Genomic DNA, 12,796 nt, shown 5'->3' on the forward strand with positions numbered 1-12,796 from the left:
TACTTGCCACTCCCATCGGCGTGATCCCAGCAGCGCCATGCTTGAGTAGGTGGGACAGCTGACTTGTAGCCCAGTTTAACCCCGCAATCGCAATTGTGCCCGAAAATAGAGCATGTTGTGTTTTTTTTCCCCACACTTGAAATGCGCGGGAGAAAACAAATGTTCACACGCTGTAGATTTGCGGCGCAGTAATCCAGTGAATTACAATACAATATGTGTACGGAAAAACGAGCACAGGTTTTTAGACGCTTCCTATGTTGTAGACAAGTCACAGAGTTCACCCCTTCAGTGTATAGGCGCGTTTTAAAAATGGCTCTATTAGAACCAATGCTTTCCGATGAAAGCGCTCACATGTCCGTTTTTTTAGAAGCGCTTAAAATTCGCACCTCCAAAAGATAGGACATGTGAGTGCAAATGCACCCGGTCACACGATTTTTACTACACACTATGTGCGATTTTTTTTTTCCCGGCGCCTATACATGCATGAAAAATTTGCTCATCTGACTGAGCCCTCAATGTATAGCCCTCAAAATCTTTCGGCAAGTTCCACGGAGTAAAAAAAAAAAAAAGAAAATGGAAAAAGTTTTTTAAAAATTGTGCACAGAAAGGGTTGCGCCAAAATGTGCAACTTTTTTTTAAACGCAAGTGCGGTGATACATTTCACCTTTGTCGCTCTTTCTGTAGCGGAGCAGACACAGGGGTCTCTGCTGCGTAAATTCTCACCGCGGCCGTGCGCACAGGTATCGTGTGATGGATTCCCCAGAAGCCGACATTAACGCCAGTTATTCTCTGGAGGGAACGTGGTGAAGCGTTTTCAGAGAGGGCGGCGGGGGCCCCCCCATAACTCTTCAGCCTCACATATCAAACTCTATGGAGATCTTAGATCCGGCACCTCGCAGGACATCTGACTTCTCTGGTGTTAATCTAAAGCAACTGTAGTATAAAAGGTTTACTGCTGACGGCTTCCCCATCTGGTGCTTAACAGTAAAAGCCGAAAAAGATGGTGCGAACAGAAACCGAACCCGGCAGGAGTTATGTTACCTTCAGAGGACCCCCTGTAATAATCATATAGATGGCGGCATTATTTGGTATGGAAGGTCATACGGGATTGTCAGCTCCGGTGGCCACAACTTTTACTCTGGTCTAAAGTGTATTCCAGGGTCAGAATAAATGCACGAGTTTTATATTTTAATCCCAGAGCTCATGCAGACAGCCATAATACAGAACGGCCCCTTTATTAGAGCCCCCACTACTTCACCAATGGAGCTTCCCTGTATGGAAACTTTCTCCGTGACCCCGGAGTGCAGCATAAAATCATGTGACCAGTTTTCCGCGGATCAGTTTCAGTGTGAATCCACATTGGATTGGAAAATCCAGAGATCTGAGTGACTTCCAACGAGGCCCGGTCATCGGTGCTAGACCAGCCGGGGCCGGGATGTCACTGCCAACCGTGTGGGACCTTCTTATGTAACAGTATGGAGAGTATACGAAGAAAGTAAGGGCCGGAACTTAGGGGAGGGCCGTGGGTGAAGGCCTACATGACCTGGGAGAAGTGGGAGATTAAGGGTTAAGGTGGTTAGGGGGAGGGCTTATAGGAGGGGCATTAGGGGGTTAAGGTTTGGGGACTGGAGGGCAGGGAAAACAGCAGAAGCTTGGGAAGACGCACCCTCCTGCCCTAAAGTTGTTGTATAACCGGATGCTGGTTGAGTACAAAAGGGGTATGGATAGGGGTAATTGGAGGGTGATGGCAGTGGTTGGCAGGTGGGGGGGGGGGGGGGTTTGGAGTCAGTTTTTAATTGGTTGGATGGGAGTCCGGGTGAGGATAGAACCCCTTTATTGAAATGTGTGTGGTGGGTCTGGCGCTTTGTGGCTCTGACAAGGGGGAGTCCCTCAGAGCTGGTGGACTTTTATCACTTAGCCCAATAGGGGCTAGTGGTGCCTCCGAGCCTGTGGGGTTGGCTGGTGGTAAATAAGATAACTCCATTGAAGTTGTGGTGCCAGATTTTGGGTCTCCAAGGACCTCCCCTCGTAGCGTATAATGTTATTAATATTTTCTTAAAAGAATTATTTATGTTTCACATTGTTCGGAATAACATGGCTGTAGTGGCCAAATTATCCTAAATAAATAGTTATTTCTGTTTTCTATTAGTAAGTAAATGGGGTTAAGGGGTTAGTGGTCGGTGTATTTTGGGGGGGAGAGATTAAGTGTTTTTATTAGTAGAGCATGACTCTGCAATACCCAGGTCATAGCCTGATCGAGCAAAAGGGAATGCTGGTCAGAAATAACTATCACTGAAAGGGGTCAGAGGAGGATGTCAGGAATCGTTCTGACCAACACACGCTGCACAGTGAGGAGCAGCTGAATACAACGCTGGAGCTCCAACTAATTTGTCCTCGGCACGGATGGGCTATAGCAGTGGACGACCAGTTCCAGCGTCATTGTGTCTAAGAGAAGCAGGAAGGCGAGAGTCCAGCGGGCAAAAGATTGCAAAACTTCTATCACTGAGCAGCGTAAATAATCTCCTGGTCAGATGGATCAACAATATTTCTGTTGCACTGTGCTAATGGGAGGTCAGAATTAGGCGCAAGCAGCATGAATCGCTGACCCTTCCTGTCAGGCTGATGGAGGTGGAGTAATGGTGTGGGGAATTGTTTTCTAGGCGCACCCTGGGTCCTTTGAGAACTGTGAATAAACGCCATGGACCATCTAGATGGGGGGTCTCTAATAAAGTGCCTATTCATTGCACAGTGACCATAGAAATTTAGGAGCCCATATTGTATCTGTGATTTCCCTCACATTCTGTATCATGGAGGCTTTTGTTTATAATAGGACAATATACAGGTTGACCATGCACCTACAATGGAGCCTCTGGTGGGAGGGAGCGCCTACCAGGTTTGTTCCCTGCACAGGATATTGAGATGGAGGCACTAGGTCCTCTTGTCTCAGGTGGCGGTGTCAAGCAACACCTGAAAGGGCCCTCATTTTTATCTTTGTTATGGGTCTCCTTGTCTTCTATGTTTTCCACTACTACTCTTCATATGCACAATTAGGGCATATGGACATCATAGAGCAGAGGCCAGTGTTTGGGACATAAGGCAAAGCTGTTTTTATTCTGAAGTACTTCACAAAATCATGTATGGAATATAAGCCATGAACCAAGTCTGTCAGGCCATGGGAGTTGTAGTTTTGCAACAGTTGGGGAGTCATAGGTTGAAGACCCCAGCTTTAGATGGCAAAACCTTAATAAGTAACTTAAAGGCAATAGAAACCATTGTGTATGAAAAATCAAAGCACACATGTCTTACTAAGTCCCTGCAGAAAAAAATATACACTTATCTATTTGGTTTTTTTTACAATGAGTTTTTCCTATTGGTGTATTAAGAAAGCCTCATACTTGGTTTGTAGGTTCTCCTACATTCAAATTTCTGGCTTGGGGCATTCTCAGCACTGATCAGCTGATCCCTCTCATAAAGGTGCACAAGCTTAGCTCCTCCTCTCTTCTTCTTTTTTAGAGACTGTGTAATATAACCACACCCACTCAATACTACACAGCTATCTCTACTATCTCATCGTCTTTCTGAGCTGCTGGACCTGTTCCCCCTCACTGTTGGTAAGAGCTCCTGATCTCCTTCACCATCCCTTAGCACTGTCGTACAGCCCTCTGTAGTAGTAGTTTTCTCTGCTCTGCTCTCTGTCCTCTTGATCTGACAGGGGAGAAGGCTAGGAGAGGAGCTGAGAAACAATCTGTCAGTTTACTCTGATGGAATTTGTTAGAATTTCAGTCCTCCAGTCTCCAAGCACAGAAATCAAATAATCAGATTTTTTTTAATGAAAACCAATTACAAAAAGTCTTCATGTCCAAAGACACACTGATCACAAAAAAAAAAAGAAAATAGTACAAAGGTGAACATAGCCTTTAAGTGAAGAACGTCTCTTACCAGTCTTTTCTGGGGCTTGATGAGAGGTCGGTTGATTCCATTCATTTTATGGTACAATCCGCAGGCGTTACACAGGTAGTGTCCGGTGCCATCCCGTCTCCACAGAGGGGTGGACATGGCTCCACAGTTGACGCATTCTCTTCCCTCTGCATGAAAATCTTCAAAGTATTCTGTGGATGGGGAGGTGTTTTACAATTAGTAATATGGCCGCCAATATACATCACATAATTGTTCAGCCAACAGCTATCTTGCATAATACCCCATTGGAGAACGCTGCTGCCAGACATCTCCGGCAGCGGCTTATCTCCAGAGAACTAAATATCGCCCATGTTGAAATGTAATTGCTTGATTCCTATTTCTTCCAACATTTGTCCTCAGGGGAGAGTTAGGCCTCCATGCACATTAGATAATCGGGTGGACCCACTGAAATCATTGGGTTTGGCTGATTTGTCTACTGTGTATGGTGTATGGTTGTACCAAAATCAACTTTTATCACCTATTCACAGGATAGGGAATAAAGGTTTAATCGATCCAGAGAATGAGGTAATATGCCCCCCTCTTCTCTCCACTGCAGGCTTGCAGTACCTTCCATAGTGATGTCAGATTGAATGAATCTGGAATTAGTGGGCATCTCAACGGTGAGACCCCAACTGATCAGACTTTTATCAGTTCTCCTATGAATAGGGAATATAAGTCAATTATGGTCCAATCCCTGTAAATATGATTATGCACAAAACCCGAACACTTAACTCCAGGTAACATCAGAAGGAGGTCCATCCATGTGTTATGGCCGTAAAATGGATCCTACAACGTATCTGCGTTAAGTTCACTGAAACCGACCGTATGGTCACAATTACTGGCATGTAAATAGGATGAGGAGTAGCAGAGCTCTGCTGTGAGTAATATGACTGGATGTACAGATCGGCCCAATCATGAATGGACTGAATGATTCAATCTGACAGTAAAACATCATCTCTTAGTACTATGGCTCCACTCTTTCACCGGTCCCTCAAGTCCTTGCCTTGGTGTAACATTTGATTCTGCCGGCTCCTTCAAACCGCACGTGCAACCCCTCGCCACCTTCTGCCGCCTCCAGCTCAAAAGCATCTTTCGGATATGATCTTTACTGAACCCTGAGTCAACAAAATGCTAGTGCATGCCCTCATCATCTCCCGACTAGACTACTGCAACATCCTTCTCAGTGGCCTCCTATCCAATGTACTTCCACTCCTCCAATCCATCCTCAACGTTGCTGCCCCGTTTATCCACCCGTTACTTTCTTGCCTCTCCCCTCTGCCAATCCCTTCACTGGCAGCCTGTTACCCAGAGAACCCAGTCCACGTTATTATCAATGACATACAAGGCCGTTCACAACCTGCCCCTTCCATACATCTCCAACCTGATCTCCTGATACCTCGCCACATGTAACCTCCGGTCTTCTCTGCTCGCCCCCAGTGTGCTCCTCACATAATCATCTCCATGATTTCTTCCGTGCTTCACCTATACTGTGGAACCCGCTCCGTGACCCATCAGACTCTCAACCACCTGGGAAAGCTTCAAAAGGAACCTGAAAACCCTCCTCTTCAGACAAGTCTACAACCTACAGTAACGCTGCTGCCACCACAAGACCTTCTACCCTCATCTACTGACTCCTTCCCTGTACACTGTAAGCCCTCGCGGGAAGGGTCCTCTCTCCCTCCAGATCAGTTTGTCAGTCATTTAGTCACAGTGTTTCTCAATTCCAGTCCTCGTTGCCCCCCAACAGGTCCTGTTGTTTTAGGATATCCTATAGAGAGCAGGGGTATAGCTAAAGGCTCAAAGTTTATCTTGGGGCCCCCCAACTTGTCTTCACCCCTTAACGCAAAGGCATAACTTGAAGCTCCTTGGCCCCAATGCAAAACTTGTAACCGGGCCCCCAACTATAATGCTTTATTCATAGTACTGGGGTCCCTATATGGAGAAGAGAGGCCTTATGGGCCCCCTAAGGCTCCTGGGCCCGGGTACAACTGCATCCCCTATAGTTACGCCAGTGCCTGTGGCAATGTCTGAGGCACTTACAATAATTACATCACCTGTGCAACACTGAGGAAATCCTTAAAGCATGACCTGTGAGGACTGGAGTTGAGAAACACTAATTTAGTGGATGTTTATCGTTCCCGTCATTTATGTCATGTAGTTTAACTCGCGGAATTAATGGTCCTTTAAAATAAATAAGAATCCAATACTGGAGACTAATGATAAATAACAGCAACTTGTTGGTACTCCATTAAATTTAGAACTGGCAATAAGGCTACCGGGATCTAGTGGTGATCATCGAGAAAGAACAAGAGACATCAACTGTGTGAAGTCACTATTGTCCGCTTTCTGAGGGACCAGCTCAGTGTTATCTTTATTAATAGTGCAAAGTAGAACAAAAAATGTGTGGTTGTCCAATCACCGGAGGCAACACCTGAAGTTACACCCTATGGCAGTGGAAAAGTAGCAAATCATTGTGAAAGTTTAGTACTGATGAATGATTACATAATGTAGCATGTGTATATATTAGCTACATTTGATAGTGTAAGGCATGCAGATACAATGACTAAATATGGTCTACAGAAATCGCTGAAGCCCATACTAATTAGATAGATAGATAGATAGATAGATAGATATGACATAGATAGATATAAGATAGATAGATAGATAGATATAACATAAATAGATAGATAGATATGACATAGATAGATAGATAGATGTGACATAGATAGATATAAGATAGATAGATAGGAGATAGATAGATAGATATGAGATAGATAGATAGACAGATAGATAGATATAATAAATAGATAGATAGATATGACATAGATAGATAGATATAAGATAGATAGATAGATATAAGATAGATAGATATGAGATAGATAGATAGATAGATAGGAGATAGATAGATAGATAGATAGATAGATATGAGACAGATAGATAGATAGATAGATAGATAGATATGAGATAGATAGATAGATATGAGATAGATAGATAGATGTGAGATAGATAGATAGATAGATAGGACATAGATAGATAGATAGATAGATAGATAGATAAATAGATAGATAGATAGATATGAGATAGATGATAGATAGATATGAGATAGATAGATAGATAGATAGATATGAGATAGATAGATAGATAGATATGAGATAGATGATAGATAGATATGAGATAGATAGATAGATAGATAGATATGAGATAGATAGATAGATAGATATGAGATAGATGATAGATAGATATGAGATAGATAGATAGATATGAGATAGATAGATATGAGATAGATAGATAGATATGAGATAGATAGATATGAGATAGATAGATATGAGATAGATAGATATGAGATAGATAGATAGATAGATAGGAGATAGATAGATAGATAGATAGATAGATAGATAGATATGAGACAGATAGATAGATAGATAGATAGATAGATAGATAGATAGATAGATAGATAGATATGAGATAGATAGATAGATATGAGATAGATAGATAGATGTGAGATAGATAGATAGATAGATAGGACATAGATAGATAGATAGATAGATAGATAGATAGATAGATAGATAGATATGAGATAGATGATAGATAGATATGAGATAGATAGATAGATAGATAGATATGAGATAGATAGATAGATAGATATGAGATAGATGATAGATAGATATGAGATAGATAGATAGATAGATATGAGATAGATAGATAGATAGATATGAGATAGATGATAGATAGATATGAGATAGATAGATAGATATGAGATAGATAGATATGAGATAGATAGATAGATATGAGATAGATAGATATGAGATAGATAGATATGAGATAGATAGATATGAGATAGATAGATAGATAGATAGGAGATAGATAGATAGATAGATATGGGATAGATAGACAGATAGATAGATAGATATGGGATAGATAGAAGATAGATAGATATGAGATAGATATGAGAGAGAGAGATAGATAGATGATAGATGTACAATGCTGTGAATGGAGCTGCCAGGATTAACCATTGCTACATCTGTAGGACAGGTAGACAGAACAACACAGACATTCGGACTATTCTCTCTACAATTATCCGGAGGCTCCGGGCTGCAGTTCTGCTGCAGCTTTAATGAAATCATAAATAACTCCGGCACCAGAAAAGTAATTGTAAAGCCACTATCACAATATTATTCGAGGGTGGAGAAATGCTCGGGGAGCGAAGAACCCCAACCCCCCCCCCCCCCCCCCGCCCCCCAGCACCCACCGGGGAAACAGGCCGCAGAGTTGGCTGGAGAATGAATGCTGTATGGCAGAGCGCTGCTCCATAAACCATCAGCGGATGATGGATCATTGTGTGACATGGGAATGTTCCCGGCTCTGTTTGACTTCAGGTCGCCTTGTTTGACGCTACAAGTGACATAACTGTGCGGGTTAATGTTTAACCCCTTAGTGACCGGCCTATTTTGTGCCTTAAGGACCAAGCGACTAACATTGTCACATTGGAAGCAGCATAACTTGTTGTCAGCTGTACGAGGTCCATATAATGTGCTGTCGAAATCCGATTACACTTCGCGGGTGGGGGTGCCATGTTGCCACTCACACATATTGGTCAAAATACATGTGCAAAAAAGATGGCAGCATACACGCCGAGCATACGCATAAGTGTGATGTCTCCCAATGAACACTTCCCTGAGGTGATGTGAAGCATTTTTAACACAAAAACGCCATTCATCCGCGGGGACGTCACCCGTTGGCGAAATCAGGTCGAGATTCACAGCCCGATATCACACTCGCCCGTGTAAAATTAGTCTGAGCCCTAAGGACTCCTTCGTAGGAGCGTACGCGCAATTGCGCGCACTTCAGCGCAACGTATTTGAGCTACGAACATTTAATTGTCCCCGTGTCTGCACATAGTACTGTAGTTTTTTTTGCGCACGCAGGGTATGTTCACACGCACGTGCAGCACCCCCGCCCTGATTATAATGGCCATTTAACCTAATGAGGTCTACGTGTTTTTTTCACTGAATTGCGCACTTTTGTTCACGTTGCGAGCGCATTTACATACCTCTCACAGACTTCTATGAGGATCTTTGGTGCACAATTGCGCAAAAAACAGAGCTGAGAGTGTGGGAAATGCGCGCACAAAAAAGGGTGAATGAGAATGAACCCTTTGATACCCATAGGATCGATTTTTTGCCGTTTGCGCACGCCATTTTAGCATTGCGTAAATATGTCTGTGTGAAGGAGCCCTTAAACTGCGCAGGAGGCAGAGCCTAATTGGCTGCTTAACACGGCAAACATGGAGTCCGGCTTACGACTGCCATGCGAACTCATTGCTACTTTGCGATTGCACTATAGGGTGGCGATGGAGGACTCCCTCCCCCTGTTATCTGCTGCAGTTGCTATTGGTTATGGTATGTAAGGGGTTAAGGTTTCCTGGCAGCTAGAGCCGGAGCCTGGCTGTCAGTGGTCAGCCAATCCATCTAGATGTATGTGCAGGTTTAAAGTCCATTAGTGAGGTCAATAAAAAGGCGAATTGGCCGTCACCAAGGGGTTAATAAGCGGCGCTGTTTTCTGATCTGGCCTTCTCGCTTACCGCCACATTTACACTTTTGTCACATTTCAGCTGCACTCCGCTTAATGTTAAATGCCGTAATGACTCTTTGGGTGTGCTGGCGGTGAGCGGACTCTAATGTATAGGGGACCAGATCTGGCGCGTTCCGTAAGCCGCCGAGCCCGGCACACGCTAACATCTATTAATTTGTGTGAGTGATACATAGCGCCCCACTGGCACAAGGGTGAATTTCCAGAGGGGGGGGGGGGCACATGAAGATGGATTGAATGCAGTCTTGTTAACCCCTTGCAATGCAGACCTGAAAAAAGATTAACCCCTTTGCACCGCAAGACGTAAAAACTTTTCCCCAGAAGTCCCCACAGAGCCGGACAATAAATGATTAGTTCAATGTTATTGTAGGATGATAAAAGGAGGGGGGGGGGGGGGGGGGCTTTGGAAACTTTCCTGAACTCCATCACATAGTTTTCCATGCTGTCTGCTGGCGACAGGCAGGCGGGGGGCTGATGGAAGGCTTATGGCTCACAGCTCAGGGTTCAGGACAGTTTTTGGTGAGCTCCTACAATACAAATCTATCACCCCGGCTCTGCAGCTGACAAATGACAGACCCTGCGAGTGGGAGGAAGAGGAGGGGGCAATCTAAGGAGCGGCGAGCATCCTGCTGTCTGAGGAAGACCCCGACCGAGGAGATAAAGGAGGATGTGGAAGGGTCACTTTGATGCAGGCAGACAGTATAGCCATACAGGGCCAATGGACCGGTCGCTGATGGATAAATGGAGATTTATTGTTGGCTGGCTGTAATGAAAGGTATAATGGTGCCACACCGCCAGAACTAATGGGAAAGTGGACTTATGGAAAGTACGGAGTTATTACAGATGATCCCCCCGCTGTGACCCCTCAGAACTTTTGTAAATGACTCTCCGATACAAAAGTTTTATATCAATGGAAACAGAATCTCAAAAAGTTTTGTTGCACAACATCAAGAATGTTTTCCCCATCAGCGGTGATCAGTGTGACCCCTTTGTCACCGGACTCACATGGAGCCTGTAGTCAAGTTCTTGCCATACATGTTGTAGCAGATCCTGACTGACGGATGCAATGACTTCTGGGATGCCGCAGATCATAGTGGGCTGTAAGGGGGATGTAGACTCTAATCACAAGGTGTAAGGTCCGGGAACGTGGAGACTGAGGAAGACGTTCACCATAGTCACCACCTGCACGGCCGATCCATCTGTATGGTGGTCGCCACTCACTTCTGACCTCATTGTGACAATGGGGCGGTGGGGGATCCTGGTGGGATTTTCTGTTCCGGTTGCGGCAGGCACCATATCTGTAGCATCCAGGTACGAGATCTCCCAGATAGTTTCCTCATGTAGTAAGAAGGGGCCGCACACCTTCCTGCAGGTTATAGCGCAGAACGCATTCACCGCGGCGGAGTCGCCTGGACGCTCCACGTAGACCGTGACTGTGGATTTCTGAGGACTTCATGTGAATCTCCGCTGTTTCTACGCTTACCGTTGGACCGCCAGATGATTTTCGCTTACAGATGCAAGCTCTTTGGTGCACAAATATACATTAAGGGTCCTGCAGACGGGCGATTTTGCACATAAAATCGCTCATCCAAACCGCAGACAATGCGATCCATTGATTTCAATGGGTTCTTTCCCATTCAGCATTTTTGTGCTTTATTTTCACGTGTGTGAAAATATATGCAACATGCGCTATTTTTGTGCGCTTTTCTGCATCCAAGGCACCATGGGAGTCAAATGTGCTCGCCGTCAGCATGAAGCCGCACACCAAACTGTACAATATCTCAAGTGTTGATCAATAACACCAGGGACAATTGCTTCAATCACGCCGCTGGTGTATTCCACGTGATAGCGCGCCCTTCACAGCGTAATAACGTCACGCTCTCGTAAGCATATATACGCCTGCGCTCGTCTGCCAGAGACCTAAAATAGAGTATGCTGTCATTTTTTTTTTTTGTGCACAATGAGTTTTAGTCCCTGTGCGTGCAAATTGTGCGCACAACTACGTCTGGCTTACAGTTGAATTATTGCAGTACTGCGTTGCGGAATGTCCGCCGCGTTCGTGGCCCGTGTAAGCGTGTCCTAAATATGCTGATTTTGATGCAGAATTGAAAATGGCAGGATTCTGCGACATTTCCACATCAAAATGCACATTCGGGGCCGGTCTCACCGCGGAATTCATTGCGGAGTTTTCAATATTAGTTCCACTTTAAGAAACGCGACCAAATCCACGGCTTTTCGCACAGTTTATGTTGCGGCTACGCATGCCGAATTTGTCCTGCCAATGAGCAAAATCCGAGTGTGGAATTCCAATGCAGAAGCTAAAGAAGCGACATGTGATGGGAATTCCGCACACGAGTTTTGCCCGCTAACATGGCGGATCTGCGCAAAAAAGGGGGGATTTTGATGAGATTTTTTAAAGTGGAATTCTTGCGGAAAATGGCGCGGTTAATTCCGCCGTGTGAACAAACTCTAAGACAAACAGAATTTCCGGCGTGGCAAATTCTACTGTGTGTTGCGGAAATATTCCGCCACGTGAAAGGTTCCCGAGGGACTTTTAAAGCAGGAAAGAATAGGCCGCACGACGCACAGCGAACCACGCCAAATTCGGAAATGTCATTGGACATGGCTTAAAACCTGCCTGCAATTCTGCATCTCATTCCGCAGACATGACATACAATTGCGCAGCTGCAGATTTGGCTTAATCATGCAGCGTAATTCCACTTTTCCAAAGAAAGGGGGTGGGGTTTACAAATGGGGGCGGGGATTTCAACAGATTTACGGATTTTACACTCACATTTCTAGACGTGAGTAAAGATGCAATCATTTATATAATTCATCCAGAATAAACTGTGTAAGACGACTCTCGCCCCATACAGTAATACAACCCCCATCATCCCTGCACAACTACTCCTGCGGTTTGACGGCGGATTAATGAGAAACTTCCAGCTGCTTCCGTTTAATTTGCCAACAGTGAGCTGAATAATAAGGCGATTGCTGATAATGGCGATTGTATAAATCGTGGTGATTGAACCCGGCCGTTGGCTGCAGCCTTCTCTGCGATGGCTTTGACATTACTAATATTTAGGGTCAATTACTCCCGTGGAGCGATCGCTTACTGATAACGGCGCTGCAGCCATTCCCTTATCTTCACCTGTCAAATCAAGCCAAGTTTTCAGCTGCAGAACAAGATCCAGGCAGCACGAAGACAGTGAGGGCTCCACGGATGATGGTGCATTGTGTTACTCGCGGC

At 44.7% G+C, this 12,796-nt stretch overlaps 1 protein-coding gene across 1 annotated transcript in view; it reads right to left on the minus strand.

Moving 5' to 3' along the window:
- Positions 1-12,796, minus strand: part of GATA5 (GATA binding protein 5) — a 36,682-nt gene that overhangs the window by 12,788 nt on the left and 11,098 nt on the right. The window contains exon 3 of the mRNA XM_066585825.1: positions 3,940-4,109. Coding sequence (XP_066441922.1) covers positions 3,940-4,109 — 170 coding nt within the window. The remainder of the gene's footprint in view (positions 1-3,939; positions 4,110-12,796) is intronic.

Source organism: Eleutherodactylus coqui, chromosome 13 (assembly GCF_035609145.1).
Source record: "Eleutherodactylus coqui strain aEleCoq1 chromosome 13, aEleCoq1.hap1, whole genome shotgun sequence".
NCBI lineage: Eukaryota > Metazoa > Chordata > Amphibia > Anura > Eleutherodactylidae > Eleutherodactylus > Eleutherodactylus coqui.